This window comes from Pipistrellus kuhlii, unplaced genomic scaffold (assembly GCF_014108245.1).
Source record: "Pipistrellus kuhlii isolate mPipKuh1 unplaced genomic scaffold, mPipKuh1.p scaffold_m20_p_4, whole genome shotgun sequence".
Lineage (NCBI taxonomy): Eukaryota > Metazoa > Chordata > Mammalia > Chiroptera > Vespertilionidae > Pipistrellus > Pipistrellus kuhlii.
In genome coordinates, this window is record NW_023425540.1 from 63,043,342 (window position 1) to 63,063,474 (window position 20,133).

The following is a 20,133-nucleotide window of genomic DNA, read 5'->3' on the forward strand; positions in this document are numbered from 1 at the left end:
TGTATAACTATTTCAGTGATAGCAGAACATTATTAGGGTGAGTGCATGACTTGAATCAATATGGGAAATATTGTAATATAGTAGCACAGAAAAGGTTAAACTATTTTAAAATTTAGTTAAATTATAAGATTCAGAGCAGAGGAGGTCTGATTATAAGAAATGTCACAGACCCTGAGTCAATTTATTCTCTTTATTATTTTTCACAATATTTAACTATCTTTCTTTCTGTAGTATATAATTGTATAGGAAAAAAAATAAATATTTAGACTGATAACTCTTCAGTTTCAGAATGTTTTATCTCTGTATTTAGTGCGGTGACATGCTGCTTGTCAGAATTATTAGCATTTACTTGTGTTTTGCTAATGAAATGTTGTTTTACAAATAAAAATAAATAAATGCTGTTTTCCTTTTTTATAGGTGGAGAAACTCTTGACGAATGTGGGTTAAAATTTCTTTTGGCTGTTCGACTTCATACTTTTCTTACAACTTCCCTTCCAGCTTATCGAGCTCAACTCCTTCACCAAGGTGATTTTGGTAGTAATCTGTTAAAAGGAAGTAATGCAAGAAGAGGAAAAGAAAGGCTTCAGAAGTTTGCTTTTGCTCAGACATGATAATGCTGACAAATTTGACACATGCTAAGTTTTCTTAATTTATTTTAAAAATGTTTATTTTCACTTAATTTCTTTACTAAGGTACTGGAAATTTTCTTCCTTTTTTTTTTTTCTTTTTTCTTTTTTTATTAATCCTTACCACAGAATATTTTTTTCCATTGATTTTTAGAGAGAGTGGAAGGGAGGGAGAGGGGGCAAAGAGAAAAACATTGTTGTGAGAAAGACACATATATGCACCCTCTGGGGGCCCTAGGATCAAACCTATAAGTGCCCTCGTCCAAGAATCTAACTGGTGACCCTGTGGTGTGTGGGCCAATACTTTAACCACTGAGACAATATTGGAATATTTTTGGTAGGTGGAAAGAATTAATGAAGAAATAGAAACATGTAATTGGGCAATTGTATGTTCTGTGTTATGTTTTAAGCACATCATACATTAAAGGCCATTTAGCATTTCATTCTCTTTAATTTCTTTTCTAGATTATCTTTTTCTTCCTTTTGAAATTTTAGAGAAAAGAATTAACATTTTGTTACAGAAAAATATACATATTCAAATTTTAATTGTTTTTTAAATGAAGCGTACCCCCAAAACTACTGTTAACATTAATGCGTATTTTAGATATTAGTTTAAGAACATTTCAGATACTATTAATATACTGTTAGGACTTTTAGAGTAATAATACTTACGTTTAAGGTACCTTGAGCAAAACAGGATATTTATTAGCTCAGTGCCTAGAAAGTTCAAGAGATATAGCTGGCTTCCAGCATTATTGACAACAGGTTAGCATCTGTTAATTGTTCATTGTCTCCTGCTCTCTTTCCTTTCTTTCCTTGTTTCTCTTTTTGCTTCCTTCTTCCCCATTTTTGGGGAGAGTAAAGCTTTAAATTCTAAGTCAAATTCTTTAATTATTTATGAAAAACTATTAAACTTGGCTGAGAGATAATAGAAATCCTATATAATAAAAAGTAATATGCAAATTTACCCTAAGGACAGAATAACTGGAATGACTGGTCGCTATGACACCCACTTACCATCAGGAGACATGCTCAATGCAGGAACTTCCCCCTGGTGGTCAAGCCATTTCCACAGGGGGAGCACTGCTCAGCCAGAAGCTGCATCATGGCTGGCCAGAGCAGTGGCAGTGGTGCAAGTCTCTTCCGCCTCTGCCACAGCGCTAATGATGTCTGACTAATGGCTTAAAGGAGAAGGCCTAAACCATTAGTTAGACATCCTTCAAGGGCTCCCAGGCTGCCAGATGGACGTCTGACTGCCAGCTTAGGCCCAGTCCCCCAGGGAGCGGGCCTAAGCTGGCAGGTGGACATCCCCTGAGGGGTCCCAGACTTAAGGGAGTTCAGGCTGGGCTGAGGCGACCCTCCCCGAGTGCACAAATTTTCATGCCTCTTGTGTAAAAATAATTTAGAATAATAGTCCATTCACAGTGTAAGTATTGTTTTTTATTTATATTTCATTTTTCCCCCCCATAGTCTTGGGTATAATGAAAATGTTAAATTCTTTGGCACTGGATATTAGGTTAAACATTTCAGTGCATATATTTCAAAGCCACATCTTGTAATTAATTTTCACCCGGTAATACTAAACAAAATGTACTGTGAAGAAGAAATAGAAACTGAACAATAAACACCCCATGTAGTGCCAATAAATTGAGAGAATTGCTAATGTAAATGGTGCTGTATAAATATAAAAGTACTTTCCCAATATAGTGATATCTATAAAAACAAAAGCATAATATGCTAATTAGATCAAACATTCTCCTGGGCAACCTTCCTGGGGCTGCGAGGGAAGCCTGGTTCCCAGGTGCCTGCTGGGAGCCAGAGGAAAGCCTGGGTCCTGAGTGCCAGAGTGCAGCCGTTGCTGGCAACTGGGGGAAGGAAGGCTTACTCTTGCACCAATTTTCGTGCATTGGGCCCCTAGTAGGTAGTAATAGTTATTATATGCCAGGTATTATCCTAAATGATTTAACACAATTAATTTAATCCTCACAATAATGTATTATGGTAGGTTCCATGATTATTCATATTTTTTAAATGAGAAAATTGAGGAATCTGGAGACCAAGAAACTTGCTCAAAGCTATATAGCTAGTTAGGGATGGACTTGGAATTTAATGCATGCATTCTGATTCCAGAGTCTTCATAATATATATATATATATTTATTCCTCACCCAAGGATATGTTGTTGTTTTTTATTTTAGAGAGTGAGGAAGGGGGGGAGAAAGAGAGAGAGAAACATCATTGTGAGAAAGAAACATCAATCCATTGCCTCCTATACATGCCCTGACCATTAATCAAACCCAAAGCCTAGGTATGGGCCCTGATTAGAAATTGAACCTGCAACCCTTTAGTGCACAGGATAGTACTCCTACCAACTGAACCACCCAGCTAGGACTTTTCTTCTAAATGTCAAATAAAGTATATTATTTATAATGTATAAGGGGCTGATAAAAACATAAAAAATCAGTATTTTTTCTGGAGAGATAAATAGCCAAAATAGATAAATAACAACAACAACAAGAAAAAAATAGAAAGAGTAAAAATATGCTAGGGGAAATTCTCTATTTCACTAATGAAGGAAACACAATTTAACACAACGATGAGGTAACAATTTACTGTACTATAAAAAATAAAATTCAATGTAAGCATAATATGGGTAAACAAATACTTAAATATTGGTTATTGTACTGAAAATTAAGAAAACCTCTTTAAAAAGCAACATGAGAATATATATGTTAATCCCACTTTGGGAAGAAAAAAAGAAAGATTTTTAAAGCTCTTTTTTTTAATATCTGTACTACCTATTGTGAAAAACTACATATAAGTCAAATGCCCCAAATAGAATAAGTCATGAAAACATTACTATATTAATATGGTAAAATATTGAATTGCTAATAAAAATAACTTTATGAACAATGTGTATTAATGGAAAAAACACAAATGAAATAGTATGAAAACTTTTTGAGATGAGTCTTTACTGTCTTAAATTCTGTTCACCAGGATATAATGTTTATTTGATGCTTTTTCTCCCCCATAGAATTAAATTCACAAAACAAATGTAGACCAAAGGAAAATGAGAATCAGCTTTGAAGAAGAATCATAGCAGTATAGAAAAATATTTTGTGCTTCTCATTTTCTAAGAAAAAGTCATGGGAAATATCTAGAGAACAAAAATACTCAGTGCAGTGGCATTTGCCATAAGAATTTTTTCTTATCTTTTTTAAAATACGTATTTTAATTATTAAAAAAATGCTCATTATAGAAAATATAGAAGTGATAGAATTGTTTAAAGAAGCAAGAAAAAAAATAACTCATATTTTCTCTAGCCCTAAAATTTAATTGTAACTTTTTGAGTCTCTTACAAAATTTAGACATTTTTATTGCAAATATGGAACACATTTCTGATAATCATTGTATAATTGTGTTTACATTTCTTACCAGCTTTGTTTTGACATTTCTTTAGGCCTGTCTACCAGTCATTTTGCCTGGGCATTTCACTCAGTAGCAGAAGAAGAACTGTTGAACATGTTGCCATCAATGCAGAAAGACAATCCCACTTGGTCTGAATTGAGAGCCATGGGTGTGGGGTGGTGGGTCCGGAATATTTGCATTTTACGCAAATGCATAGAAAAGGTAAGTACTTTATGTTGGTATGAAAATTATATTTTGGATATTTCTTTAAATTACTCTTTGTTGTTGTGTTGTTTTTTTTAAGCAATGAGATGATTTTACATAGTCTTTATGTTTGAAAATGTTAATATAATATTTTAAAGTTTCTATTCTTATTTCTTAAATTTCTTGTTGATACACTTGTTCAGTATATATGTCAGATTTTTACAAAATACATATTTTTTAAAGAAAAAATAAAACAGTACAGAAAAGATTGTAATGGAAAGTATAATCCTGTTCTCATCTCTCTATATCCTTGGAGGCCATCACCATAAATTATTTTTGTTATTGTTAAACATATATGTGTGTGTTTAAAAATCTGTTGAGCATTTAAACAGGTTAATGTATATTAATGTATAATAATTTATATATTAATCTTATAATCTATATATTAACCTATATATTAATCAGTTTCCCTGTTCACTTAATGATTTCTGTGAAATATTTAATAATATATTCTAATTATAGGTAGCCAAAGCAGCCTTTTATAGAAAGAACGATCCTTTAGATGCTGCCATTTTCTACCTTGCAATGAAAAAGAAAGCTGTGATTTGGGGATTATATAGGTAGGTGAGAAAACTGTACTTTAAAATGAAAAAAGTAAATGTATGAAATAAAGACTTGTTTTTCTGGTTAGTGTGATTCATGTAGATTTTTAGTTATTTTTACATTTAAGGAGAGATTTCATAGGGAAAAATCCCAGATGTTTTCCAGAGCAGATCTTTTTCTTTTTTAAAATACTGTGTTTCCCCAAAAATAAAACATCCTCCGAAAATAAGACCTAGAGCATGGAAAGATAAGACATCCCCTGAAAATAAGACCTAGCACAACTGTGGGAGAAAAAATTAATATAAGACACTGTCTTATTTTCGGGGAAACGGTATATTCTTATTGATTTCAGAGAGGAATGGAGGGGGGGAGAGAGAGAGAAACATCAATAATCAGAGAGAATCATTGATAGGCTTTCTCCTGCACTCCCAGACTGGGTATTGAGCTGGCACCCGGGGCATGTGCCTTGACCAGGAATGGAACTGCGACTTCCTTGTTCATAAGTTTACGCTCAACCACTGAGCCAGGCTGGTTGGGCAGAACAGAACTTGATAGGTCACTTTAGTTTGTTTTTAGGTTTTATCAGGCCAGAAAAATATTTATTTGCTTATTTTAAGAACTTAGGATATTCCTATAGAACAAAGAACTAAAGCTGGGAAGATAAGTTGGTAGAATCTGGAACAAGCAATTACTATGTGTTCTATAAGAGCCCATTGACCAGACAAATCCCTCTAAGCTGCCCTCCTCTTGTGGTCCAGACCCCATAATTGAGTTTGGGTCACTTAGAATTTTTATTTTACTTGTCCTCAGAAACACTTGGTGAATATGATCACCATTTGTTTTAGGTTCTGTTCAACATGAACAATATGAACAGAACCTTGAGGGGAAAATCATGGTACCAGTCAGTTTTGTAAGAGACTAGATCTTTTAGTATTGTTTTGAATCAGGAAAGAGTCTAGATTTGATCCTTAAAGTAAAGGTGATTGATTGATGAGGTTTAAATGGTGAAGTAGCACAGAATTAATATAAATTATATATTTCTCATAGATTTTAAAATAATTTCGCATTATGTGCTAACACAGTTTTTTAAAAATAGTTTGAAGACATTTTTTCAATAATCTGAGAAACTAAATGTTTATCATGAATGTTCTTTGCTCAGAAAAGATGTATAGTTACTTTTTAACTGTCAAATGTTTCTTACCAGTCTTCTAAGTGGCTAACTTTATAAATCAGTTCTGATGCTGAAACATTGTGTTCTAAAACTTTTATACTTTTTTTCCCTTTAGATCCCAAAAAGACACCAAGATGACACAATTTTTTGGACACAATTTTGAAGATGAGAGATGGCGTAAAGCAGCTTTAAAGAATGCTTTTTCTTTGTTAGGCAAACAGAGATTTGAACATTCTGCAGCATTTTTTCTTTTAGCTGGTTGCCTCAGAGATGCAGTTGAGGTAATGAATGAAATCTTTTTAAAAATATTATTGTCATCTATAAGCTCTTTATCTAGGGCTAATTTTTTTTTATTTATTTCAACTAAGTCTAGTGGAAATAACACAAGGTTAAGTATCTAAAGTCATTGATAATGTTTTATAGTGACTTAAAATTTTGTCATTTAGATTGAATAATGTTTATACAGAATTAAGACTAGCCAAGTCATGTTGGTTGGTAGAGATAGGTAGTTGATTTGATTCATAAGAATATTCATAAACAGGTTAAAAAAAAACACGTTTCTTCTATCAATTAAAACATATTTTGCTCTGTCTCAGTTGATGAACCTTTGTAAATTTTTGACAGATTCTTTCTCAGTAAACCTTAAAAAAATTTTGAATACTTAAGATATAACATTTCTATCTTAAATTGCCCTTTTGCTCAGAGTTTCATACAAGCAAACAACTTTTTATTTATTTATTTATTTTGAAAACATTATAACCTGCTAATGTGGATGGGGAACAGTAAAAGTACAAGAATAAAACAAGATACATCATTTGATTTGATGTATTAAGAATTATCGAATATTTCTTTATTAGGCCAAATCTTTTTCCAAACACATTTAGTATTGGCAGATACTAAAATTTGTAAGCTATTAACATAAATGCTGACAAGTTGACTTGTCAAAGCAAGTAGTATATGTTTTTTTAATCATCCTTGTTCACCGATTTTAGATATTAATAAAGCCTTTGTTCATCTAGTTAATAGTGAGTCAGTTGAGTTTATCTTAAGTGAAAAATACTCCCACTTGTTTATAAACAATATTTCTTTCTTTCTTTTTATTTATTTATTTATTTTTTTTTACAAGGTATGTCTTGAGAAACTGAATGATATTCAGTTGGCTCTTGTAATAGCAAGATTATATGAGTCGGAATTTGATAAATCTGCAACATATAAGTCTATTTTGCGTAAAAAAATTTTGGGAATTCTTTCTCCTATTGATGAACACAATTCATTGAACATCAATATGCATTACGATCCTTTTCTTCGGAGTATGGCGTATTGGATTTTGGAAGATTATGGTAGTGCACTGGAAACATTAATAAAGCAACCTGTCAGAGAGGATGGTGGTAAGCTGCACTTTTATGTTGTTAAGATTTAAGAGTTTTTATTAGTATTTGCTGGATATAGAACACACTGTTAGGTATTAATGGTAATACAAAGCAAGTTGATGACATGGTCTAAGACTTTATGGTTCAGTTGGGGCCACAGTTATGCCTACTTTGGATTTTCTGTTTTTATGAATTCATTGTATTCAATATAAATGTATACATTTGAATATAAATGTTTTGAAGAAAATACTGATATAAACTCAGTTTATCTGAGGTGGAAGTTAACAAATTAATCAATTTTATAATTTGTACAATAGAACTGTATTTATTGTAAAAAAAAAAAAAAAAAAAAAGAGCCCTGGTTGGTTTGACTCAGTGGCTAGAGCATTGGCCTGTGGACTGAAGGGTCCCAGGTTCAATTCAAGCCAAGGGCACGTACATGGGTTGTGGGCTCAATCCCCAGTGGGGGGTATGCAGGAGGCCGCCTATCAATGATTCTCTCTCATCCTTGATGTTTCTATTTCTTTCTTTCTCTTCCTTTTTCTCTGAAATCAATAAAAAGCATATTAAAAAGAAAAAGAAAGTTGACATACATGGTGTGATTAAAATTGCTAATTTTTTTTACTGTCTTGTTCATAAGATGAGTGAGGTACATTTTTTTTTTTTAATGTTCTTTTTGGAATCTTCTGCCTTTTGCTATAGAAATTCTTTCTGCTAAAACTTTTCTAGAGGTTAGTAAAATATGGAATTATTTATATAATTTTCTATAAAAATGATGGTATATGCTCTTCAAATATTTTTCCATAATTAGAATTTAATTGTTTATGATAACTGGTATAATAAGTGTCATATCATTTGGAGAACTAATTGGAAAAGGTTCTAGTTCATAGCTTTTTGTATAGCATCATTTAATTACAAAATGTCAGATGTCTTATTATGAAGAAGTCATATTAGTCTGTTGTTTCCAAACTGGCCTCTGTATAATAAAGAGTTAGAAATAAAAGGTCTTTTTCAGTCACTTACTTTATTTTTAAAAATATATTTTTGTTTATTTTATAGAGGAAGGGGAAGGGGAGAGAGAGATAGATTATGATGAGATTATGATGAGAGAGAATGATTGATGAGCTGCCTCCTGCACGCCACCTACCTGGATAGAGCCCACACCTGGGCATGTGCCCTGAACTGGGATTGAGTCTGAGACCCTTCAGCCTGTAAACTGAGACTCTAGCCACTGAGGCAAGCCAGCGAGGGCCAGTCACTGATTTTATACCTATACATATTCTTGTCAAAAATTAATATATGATCACATACTTTTAGAGCAAATTAAACCTGCATTCTAGGGGTGGGGGACAGGGGTGGGCTAGAAGGGGTCATTGGAAGAAAAAAGGGTGACATATCTAATATTTTTAACAATAAAGATTTAAAAACACAAAAATCTGTATTCTAGAAGAAAAAAATTAAAGGATAATAGTGGCTTGGACCAAGATGGTAGGAGTGGAGGTGGAGAGAAGTGGTTGGATTTGGAAAATGCTATTAAGGTTGACTAGATAGGACAGGATTCGCCATTGGATGTGAAGGGAATGAGAATCAAGGATAATTCTTAGGTTTTTAGCTTGAGCAATAGATAAATGATATGGAGAAGAATGGGAGCAGATTTTGGGGAGTGTTGCTTTAGCTAGAGAAGACTTCTCTAATAAGATCAACTTTGAGCAGAGACCTAATTGAAATGAGCAAATAGCTATCTGGGTAGGGTAGTTAGACCAAAGCAAGCATGTCATACTCAAAGGCTAACATGGACCAAATAACCAAGATTTAAGTTTATGTGGGCTGCAAAAAAAACAAAAGCTTCAATTTTCATAGAAATATAGGTTTATTTCAATAGAGACATGCTAAATACAAAGGGCTGAAATAAGTAATTGTTAACATAAAATAATAGAACATTTTAATAAAAAATATTTTTTCTTGAACATGAACTTATCAGACACTGAATAACTGCACATATTAATAAGTATAATGCAGATAAGTCTTTTTTTCCTTATTCTTCGAAAGCAAAATATTTCCTGTTGCACACACCAAACAAGTCAATACAGAATAATGAATAATGACATGGCAATTGACTGCTAAAATACTCGCTGCTAGAATTAGTGGAGAGAAATGGTGTGCCTATGTGTAAGGCGCATAAGGGAAATGAATGCAATATGATTATAGCAATCAGTCATTATCTAACGTTATAGTTCATTACTAATAATTAAGTATAACAAGATATTGTAAAAATTGTTATAAAATTTTTATTAGAATGTGTTTCTTACCATTATATTGGCTGGACCACAAAAATATTCCTTGTATGGCCAAGACCGGTTTGGCTCAATGGATAGAGCGTCGGCTTGGAGACTGAAGGGTCCCAGGTTCGATTCCGGTCAAGGGCATGTACCTTGGTTGCGGGCATATCCCCAGTAGGGGGTGTGCAAGAGGCAGCTGATCGATGACTCTCTCTCATCGATGTTTCTAACTCTCTATCTCTCTCTCTTCCTCTCTGTACAAAATCAATAAAAATATATTTTAAAAAAAAATTCCTTGTAGGTTGCCTGTGAGTTTGACATGCTTGGTCCAAAGGCTCACTAAAGACTCTGAGGCAAGAGTGTGTGTGTGTGTGTGTGTATACATATATATATATATATATATATATATATATATATATATATATATATATATGTATGTATACACACACATATATATATGGAAATGTAATGTAGGCCTTTGGATATAATAGTCTATATTTACAGGGAGAATTTGGTAGAGATGTGCAAGTTAATAGCGTTTAGATAGTATTTAAAGCCATGTGACTATATGAGTTTACACAATGAGTGTAAATAGGAAAAAAGTCAAGCATTGAACTCTAGAATGCTCACAGGTAGAGAAAATGAGGAAGATTTAGCAAAGCAGCCTGGAAAGGATTACCATATCTAGGAAAGTAAGAGAAAAAGAGCTAGATGTAAGTGGAAGTTTTAAATTACCTTAGATTGTTACATGAAAGTTTGTGAATTTAGTACAAACTTTGTTTTTCTACTATGTTAGAACAAATTTGATTACAAATGTGTTCTTTTAAAGAAGTGTATAGTTTTATTTATTTCAGAGAGGGAGTAAGAGTTAGAAACATCAGTGATGAGAGAGAATCGTTGATCAGCTGCCTCTTGCATGCCCCACACTGGGATTTGAGCCCACAACCCAGGCATGTGCCATAACCATAGGTCAAGGCTTAACTACTGAGCCATGCTGGCCGGGATACAAATGTGTTTTTGTCTGTTCAATACTATGTATTAGTATGGTCTTAATAAAATTTTGTAAAAGATCAGGTAGATAAGGGGGCCATAGTAGAGAAAAATGCTACAATATAACTCTTAAAGAATTTTTCTTGGCTCATAAAATGAATTTACTTTCAGATCAAGTCACGATGTCAGCCTGTAATCCTGCAGTTTTTAACTTCTACAATTATCTAAGAACACATCCTCTTTTGTTGAGACGTCATTTTGGATCATCTGATGCATTTTCCACACACGTGAGTTTAACAGGAAAAAGTGGACTGGCAGGAACAATTGATTTAAGTGAAAGAAGATTATTTTTTACTACTGCCTGTGCTCATTTAAAAGCTGGCTGCCCCATGTTGGCTTTGGAAGTATTATCAAAGATACCAAAAGTCATTAAGAAGAAAAAACCTTTTAGTAGAACATCTAATTTTATGGATACTAGTAAAGACTGTTCCCCAACTTCTCCATTGAAATTGGATGCCAGGGAAGATAAGTCTTCTGCTATTGATTGGTCCCAGTCACTCATGAATGGTTTTGGATCTTCTTCAGAGGGTTCCTCAGAGAAGCAGTCAAACTCCACTCTTTCTTTTGATTGGAGCCAACCAAGTGTTGTATTTCAGGATGACTCTTTAGAATTAAAATGGGACAGTGATAATGATGAAGAAAATGAGGATCTCCCTATTTCAATGAAAGAAAGAAAACCTTCAAAGGAAAAAATAGGAAAAAAAATAGATGAAACGAGTTCTAATTACACAGAATCTCTCAGCATGCTAGATGAAAATGACATTTTAAGTCCATCAGAAGATATAATTTCAGTTCAATTAAAATTTAGAGCTTGTTTAAAGATTCTCACAGGAGAACTTCGTACTTTATCTACTGGCTATGAAATAGATGGTGGGAAATTGCGTTACCAACTATATCATTGGCTTGAAAAGGAGATGATAGCTCTTCAGAAGACTTGTAACTATTGTTCAGATGCTGAAGAATTACAGTCTGCATTTGGTACAAATGGAGATGAATTGGGAATAAATGAAGATGCTGAAGATTTGCCTCATGAAAAAAAAGTGAAACAACTGAGAGAAAATTTTCAGGAAAAAAGACAATGGCTTTTGAAATATCAATCACTGTTGAGAATGTTTCTCAGTTATTGCATACTTCATGGATCCCATGGTGGGGGTCTTGCTTCTGTGAGAATGGAATTGATTTTGCTTTTACAAGAATCTCAGCAGGTATGTAACATATGATAGCCAGTAAAACAGCACACGTATGAAAAAGTTTTTTATCATTGCTTTTAAATATTAAAATTGTTGATTTTCTTTATTACGGCATCTTTAAGGAATGCTCATTTTTGCATGGTATTTCATTGTGAATTTGTGGACTTATGCACGTATTGCAGTTTAAAGACAATTTGATATTAGGTTCTATGATATATTGAATTCAAATGCCACATTCTTATATGAATTCCCATATGAGGTGATGAATTTCTTATAAAACGAGGGCATTATTCCATCATTTTTCAATATAATTGCTGGAATGATGACCTCCTCAAGTTCCTCTAATTCTATAAAAAGTTTGTTAAACTTTTAAGTTTTAGTTGTTTGAAGTTTTTCAAAGAAACCCCTGCATTACATAAATAATGGGCTATATCTATAAATAGTTGGTTAACTTTTCTTTCCTTTGTTTTTAAGGATACATCAGAACCAATATTTCCTAGCTCTCTGTCAGAGCAAACTTCAGTACCTCTCCTCTTTGCTTGTACAGCCAGTGCCAAAACAGTAGTTGCCAATCCATTATTGCACCTTAGTAATCTAACACATGATATTCTACATGCCATAATAAACTTTGATTCACCACCCCATCCAGATATTCAAAGCAATAAAGTAAGTATGCTTGGTTTCAGTCTTTTAATTATAATACAATAAAACTAAAAGATAAGTGTTAGGGTTTTAAAAAACCATTTTAAACATAAGACAATACATAGTGATTGTTTCATTACCACGTTTATCAAAGAAAACTTCTGGTTGTAGGCCAGGTTCATCTTACTTGTGTGGTTTATACCCACAAGAGTATTTTAATTTTTAATCCAATGCTAGTTACTAAGTATTATTTAGCCATTTTATTAAGATAAGCGTAATTTGTATATATGTAGATACATGAGTGATTTCTTTAGCAGTACACTTAGTAAAAAAGCTGATTGTTTTTTAGATATAGAGACTTAATATTATGGTATGAAGTTACTAATATCTATGTAAAAGTTTTCTTTGTTAATATGAAAAAGATTAGATATTTTCAGGACAATGTGAAGTATTTTACCCCAGTCAATCCTCTAGGGTAGGCATTGATTCATGATTCCATCTATAGCAGTATCACCTGAGTGCTTGTTAAATGTTTGGATTGTTAAATTCACTTCAAATTTAACTGAATCAGTCCGTGAGAGTCTCAAGAATATGCAAAACTAATCATATAGTTATGTAAATCAGTCATATCTTCCAATCTACCACCCTTCATTTTATCTGCCATGAACATCACATTTCATCTTTATTCTCCAAACATGAAATCTTATAAAGTGTGACCAAGTTTGACTATTTTTGTATCTGTCTTTTTCCCCTCCCCGTAGTCTGTCATTTGGTTCTCAGTCACCTCATAGGTTGTGATATCATATCAGTTCCATTTCTGCTATGCCTTATAGTGGTTTCTCCTACAGTTTTATCCTCTTGGGTAACCTTAACCCTTGTAATTTAATTTTACCACTTCTTTTCCTGTACTAGTCTATAGTATAAATGTCAATATCGTGTACTACGTAGTTAAGAATTTACTTTCCTTTATATAATGCTCATTTTGACCAAACACTATTCTATATTTAACTTTAATAATAAGCTACTCCTGGTGTATCAGTTAACTTTGCTGAAGACTCCTGAAATTGCCTAAAATAGCCATTATTTATTTTGCTAATGATTATGTGGATTGACTCATCAATTCTTCTGGTTTGGGCCAGCTCGATTGATCTCTGGATACTTTCATTTGTCTTTGGTTAGCTGGTGGGTTGACTGGATTCTGGATGATCTAGAATGACTTCAGATTTCTGTTGGTAAGCAGAGTGTTTGCAGGGCTGACAGGAATCTGGGTCATACATCTCTCATCTTCCAACAGGCAAGCAAAGCGCATTATTCTGGGTTCTCTAGAGAAATAGGACCAATAAGAAGTGTGTGTACATGTGTAAAGAGTTTATTATAAGCAATTGGCTCATATGATTATGGAGGCTAAGAAGTCTAAAGATGTGCATTTGGCAAGCTGGAGACCCAGGATAGCTGATCATGTAGTTCCAGTCCTAGTCTGAAGTCCTGAGAGCCAGGATAACTGGTAATGTAAATTCTAGTTGAAAGCTACCAGGCTTGAGACCCAAGAAGAGCCAGCATTTCAGTTCTAATTCAAAGGCAGGGCTTGAGCTGATTTGGCTCAGTGGGTAGAGTGTTGGCCTGTGGACCAAAGGGTCCAGGTTTCAATTCTGATCAAGGGCACGTTCCTCTGTTACAGGCTCCTGCTGGCCCAGGCCCTGGTAGGGACATGTGCCGGAGGCAACCAATCGACGTGTTTCTCTCACATTGATATTTCTCTTTGTCTTTCCCTCTCCCACTCTCTCTAAAAATGGAAAAATATCCTAGGTTGAGGATTAAAATACTAATACTAAATAAATAAAATTAAAATGTCAGGAAAGACTCAAGACTCACCTCAATGCAACCAGGTAGAATTCCCTTATTCTTCATGTTGTTTGTTGTTCTATTCAGGTCTTCCAGTTGATTGGATGAAGCCTTCCCATATCTGCTTTGCTTAGCGTTCCAATTTAAGTGATAATCTCCCCAAATCACCCTAACAGATGCACCTAGAATAATGTTTTACTAAATATCTGGGAACCTGAAGATCTGGTCACATTCACATATAAAAATAATCACATCTAGATTATTTCATATCATGGTAGCAGAAGTTCTTTGTTGTTGTTTTTTTCAATGTATATTTTTTATTGATTTCAGAGAGAAAGAGAGAGGGAAAGAGAGATAGAAACATCAATGATACATCAATGATGAGAGAGGATCATTGATTGGCTGCCTCCTGCACGCCCCACACTGGGGATCGAGCCTGACTGGGAATTGAACCGTGACCTCCTGGTTAATAAGTCAGTGTCCAACCACTAGCCATGACAGCTGGGCTGGTTGCAGGAGTTTTAAGAGCAGCAAGAATTTGCAAGGCCTTTGAGGACTAGCTTCAGAATTCACACATGACAGAATTCCAAGCAAGTTATAAGGCCTGTCCATATTCAATAAGTGTGGAAATGGGCTCCATCTTTTGATTGGAGAAGCTGGAAAATATTCTCATTTTTACAGTGTTCCATACATGGTCTTTGCTGTCTAAATTTTATATGATGATATTCATGATTTTAATTCATACTTTAATTCATACTTCAATTATCTTGCTGATAATTGAAGTAGAAATGGCAATAGTTTTTTTTTTTATCAACATAAAAGACTGTCATACCTTCTTAATTAGATCAAGAACTTAGTCTTTTAATAGTTGTCTAGTCTATTTTCTTACCTGGGTTACACTTCTCCATCCTCAGATGTACTTCTGTTATTTCTCATCATGCCATGTTTAGAACCTCTTGCCCAATACAAATGCCCTTTAATTACTGTGGTACATACCTTCTTTTTCTTAAATTTCACTTTCTTTAAATTGTTTGCTTTCTGTAGTAACTAGAATATGTGGTAGCATATTCTTCAATTACCTGTCCATAGGTGAACTGTCTTTTATCAGGCTCTACTTTTTATATTTTGGTTGAGTAAAAAGCAGGTTGAACCCTAAAGGGTTTGCTTTTAATACATGGTTCATGCACTACTGGATAGCTGGCATCTGTTCCCATTTGCTCTTAAAATAAAATATAGGTAGCAGGTATGTGTTTTATAATTCCTACCAAAGGCCTCAATGTTTTTTCTTTATCGGTAGTGAGGCCTCAGAAGGTAAAGATGAGTGTTTAGAAGAAGAAACATATAAGTGCAGAAATTGGCTCCAAATAGTTTATAAGGGCAAAATTTTTTTTTCATCTTTTAAAAATGCTAATTTTGTCAGGTCTTAAAAAAAGTTAGATTGCATACTTAAAGTAATTTTGATGTTTTGTTTTTTGGGTTGTTTTTTTTTTGCAGGTATATGTAATGCATACTTTAGCAGCCTCACTTTCTGCTTGTATATATCAGTGCCTTTGTGGTAGTCATAACTACAGGTAAATATCTTTGTGAAATTTTAAAATGTTTGCAGCAAACTGATGAGTTTTCAGAATATGTATGCTCTTGCTTTGAAAAAAACTGTATACAGCTGTATACTTTAAATAATGCAAAAAGCATTTGGTTGAAAAGTTGAGTCCTTTTTCTTTTCATCTTTGAAATTTTAACTTGTGCCTTTATGGCAATGAATCTCAAGTAAACCCTTGTCAACATAACTTATTTTATAACCTTTTATTAGTGCCTAATGCCAGACATCATGATATGCACTGAAATAAGTTCTCCTTTCTTACGGTTAATGTAGTTTGTTACTAATAAATGTGAACTAATAATGATATATAGTATGGCATAGTACTTAAATGATAAGTACTATAATATGATGGATAGTACCAAGGAGGGAGTGACTGACTTGGAGTCATGAAAAATTTTACGGAGGAATTGATGCTTATTTTGTTGATGGTATTCCCCTTTAAGTCCTAAGTTTTCACTATAATACATCTAGGCTTTAAAAAAATATGTTTAACACTCAGGGGACTTTCTATATCTTTTTTTAGTTCTTCTTTTCCTTTCCTATTAGACAGATATTAGAATTTGTGGGTCTCATTTTTCTTTTATCTTTCATTTGTTTCTTACCTTTATTTCTTTTTGCTGTTTTTCAGGAGAAATCCTAGCTTCATTTTCTAGACACTAATTCATTCTTCAGCAACATCTTATTATTTATTAAGTCGAAATATTTCATCTTTTAAAGATCTCTGTTGATTTTAATAGCCACATTTTTATGATTTATTGCCTTTATTTCTTGATTTTTGCTTAACCTGTCTGAAGATAGCACTTTTCTTAATGTTCTGATAACTCTGCTTCCTCAGGTGCAGGCCTTTCACTGAGTTTTTTGTCTCTTACATGATGTCAGCCTTCCTGGTGCTGATTTTTTATAATCTGTTTATGTTATGTGAAAAATTATGTGAATTTTCCCAGGGGTAATCTTAGCTTACTGCTCTGGTTATGTATTTCTAGGTTTGCTTTAACTTGATTTTTTTTTGAAATATATTTTATTGATTTTTACAGAGAGGAAGGGAGAGAGATAGAGAGCTAGAAACGTCGATGAGAGAGAAACATCGACCAGCTGCCTCTTGCACACCCCCTACTGGGGATGTGCCCACAACCGACGTACATGCCCCTGACTGGAATCGAACCCAGGACCTTTCAGTCCACAGACGTACGCTCTACCACTGAGCCAAACCGGTTTCGGCTAACTTGATTTTTTTTTTTTAATCTGTCCTCCAAGAGTTAATTTTCTTGTTATTAAGTATAACTTTACTTTCACCAATATATATATATATTTTTTCTTATATCAATCTGCTGTAATGGGATTTTTTTGTTCTTACTCTGCCATCCTGCACTTGGAAATTAAAGCAAGAGAAACTATTTACAAATGCATCAAAATGCCATCATTAATAAGACTTACTAATCAGAATAGGTCTAAACTATTAAATGTTCTTCATAAATATCATATTCCTTAATGCACAATAGAGAAATTTGACAAGTTAGCAAAATTTTATGTATTTTAAAAAAATTTAAGTTTTCTGTTATATTTCATAGTCTGTGTCAAGTTGCAAGTTATTCTTTTCATTCACTTTAGTTTAAAGTGTCATTTACTTGGGGAAGCTTACCCTGAATTCCCAAATTATGTGAAATTCTCATGTCTTTTGCTTTCATGGCACTGTATTATATAGATTTTTGTCTTTAAAAACACTGTGGTGAAATTATTTGTGTCTGATTTTCCCATCAGGCTATAAATTTCATAGGAGACACAGACCATGTTTTTTATTATATGCCTGGAACTTGGTGCATATACTTCATGTAATCTATCCTACTATAGGATAGACTGGCCATTATATATTAAATTAAACCTAAATTGACTTTGTTTTCATCCACATAACTTGGTTTTAAAGTGTAATGTATAAGTTTGCTACTTGTGGTCAATAATAATTCAGTTTTCTGATTTGTACATATTCTGTCTTTCACTAAATAAATAAACTTACAGCCTATCATGTGTTTTAATTTAGAAAGTTTGCATAATTGTAATTAAAGGACACTTTAATATAAACTTGACTATAGAATACAGTGTAGATGTAATAGTAGTATAATTGATAAACAAAAATTTGTATTTAAGATAGAAGTTAGATATAAAACATGGAATATTATATGTGAAATTCATTTTAGATCATTGTATATTGTTTTTATCATATTGTTGTTGTTATTGTGGGTCATTGTAGATTACTATTACTTAAATGTTTTCTTCTTTTAGTTCATTTCAAACAAATCAGTTTACTGGAATGATGTATCAGACAGTTCTGCTTCCCCATCGACATTCTTTGAAAACAGGAAGCTTAGATGAAGCAATAACCCCCAATACATCACCAGCTCAGTGGCCAGGTATAAATAATTTATATGTGTTTGAGTTTTTCTTAGCTTGAATTTAATCAGATGAGGAAAATGTAGGTTTGGTTGCGTTTTGCTATATGATAATCATTATTAAATATTGTTAGAATTGATACCAGTTCAGCATTTACCACTCATTACAAATTATGTAGTTACTTAATTTTAGTATTTACTTCATCATCATAATAAAGTAACTCAAATGATTTATATTACTGTTTATAATTTTGCAGAAAAATATTTATCATAGTAACTACATTTATCAGGGTTTGTTTTTTTTTTAAATTTCCTAATATATTTTTATTGATTTCAGAGAGGAAGAGAGAGGGAGGGAGAGAAACATCAGTGATGAGAGAATAATTGATTGGCTGCCTCCTGCATGCCTTCTATTGGGAATTGAACCCTCATACTGGGCATGTGCCCTGACTGAAAATTGAATCATGACCTCTGGTTCTTAGATTGATCCTTAACCACTAAGCCACACCAGCTGGATTATTTTTTGTTTTTTGTTTTTTTCAATCCTCACCCAAGGAGGGAGTTATTTTTTTCATTGATTTTTTTTTAGAGAGATGGAAGGGATGGGAGGAGAGAAAGAGAGGAGAGTTAGAGAGACACATTGATTGGTTGCCTCCTGCATGTATCCCTGGGTGGGGGAGGTGTGTGTGGAATTGAACATGAAACCCAGTGTATGCCCTTGACCTGAGAATTGAACCTGAAAATCTAACCTGTGACCCTCCGGTGAGCAGGCCTACACTCTGACCACTGAGTATGCCAGCCAGTGCTTATCTATCATATTTGAATCAGATTACAGAGTTTCTCTAAATTGGACAAAAGTTCAGAATTATGCATTAACCTATAGTGACCTCTACTCATCTATGAATTTAGAGAAGAAAATGTTTTAATCCTAATGTAATAAAGTTTTTTTTTTAAATGCGAAAATGTAGTTAATTACTTATTAAAATTTATTGTCAGTTGTATGTGTTTGTTGTTTGTTCTAGGAATAACTTCTCTAATTCGACTTTCGAATTCTTCTGGTGAGGAAGCCCAGTCAGGGCTTACAATTTTGCTATGTGAAATTCTCACAGCAGTGTATCTTAGTCTCTTCATCCATGGATTGGCAACACATTCTAGTAATGAACTATTTCGGATTGTGGCACATCCTCTAAATGAAAAAATGTGGTCTGCTGTATTTGGTGGAGGTGCACATGTTTCCAGCAAAGAACAGACACACTCAAAAGCATTACCCGGTTAGTTTTTAATTTGTTTTATGTGTTGTTGTTTATTAAAGACTGAAGCTTCATTTATTTATCAGAATGGTAACTTTGTCAAATGTAAATACATTTCAATTTATTTATAGAAAGATTTGATACAGACCATGTTCTTAAATTCTGAACCAATAGTTTTATGGTGAAAATGCAGTATGAAGTTACTGGTGCAATTTCAAACTTTAAGATACTCATGTACCAGTGATTAGGACTATCTACTGTAATTTTCTTTAATCTTTTACTATTGAAATAATACGTAACATTGGTTTTTGTTCTATTCCAAATACAGATTCTCTCTTCTTTCTTTGGCAGGAAGGCACTTTGCTATGCCTAGCCCCCACCAGGTAGTGGTATTCTCCATGGAATGTGTGGGCTTTTCCAAAGCTCTTTCAGCCTTCAGTTCTCATAGCCCTCCCAGTCTTGCAGGCAAGATACTAGCTTTAGAAATAGGCTTTTACAGTCCAGCTTGCTTTGTG

The 20,133-nt window shown here is 33.4% G+C and overlaps 1 protein-coding gene across 13 annotated transcripts in view; it reads left to right on the forward strand.

Annotated features, from left to right (window-relative positions):
- The window catches only part of DMXL1 (Dmx like 1), a 128,795-nt gene that overhangs the window by 54,365 nt on the left and 54,297 nt on the right, over positions 1-20,133 (forward strand). For 8 of the 13 annotated variants that reach the window (XM_036408874.2, XM_036408873.2, XM_036408871.2 and 5 more), the window contains 11 exons: positions 418-525; positions 4,086-4,255; positions 4,760-4,857; positions 6,127-6,292; positions 7,138-7,399; positions 10,822-11,915; positions 12,375-12,566; positions 15,879-15,955; positions 18,262-18,389; positions 19,391-19,639; positions 19,970-20,083. In XM_036408874.2, the coding sequence (XP_036264767.1) occupies positions 418-525; positions 4,086-4,255; positions 4,760-4,857; positions 6,127-6,292; positions 7,138-7,399; positions 10,822-11,915; positions 12,375-12,566; positions 15,879-15,955; positions 18,262-18,389; positions 19,391-19,639; positions 19,970-20,083 (2,658 nt within the window). The remainder of the gene's footprint in view (positions 1-417; positions 526-4,085; positions 4,256-4,759; positions 4,858-6,126; positions 6,293-7,137; positions 7,400-10,821; positions 11,916-12,374; positions 12,567-15,878; positions 15,956-18,261; positions 18,390-19,390; positions 19,640-19,969; positions 20,084-20,133) is intronic. The other 5 variants (XM_036408864.2, XM_036408865.2, XM_036408866.2 and 2 more) reach the window with 4 other exon arrangements.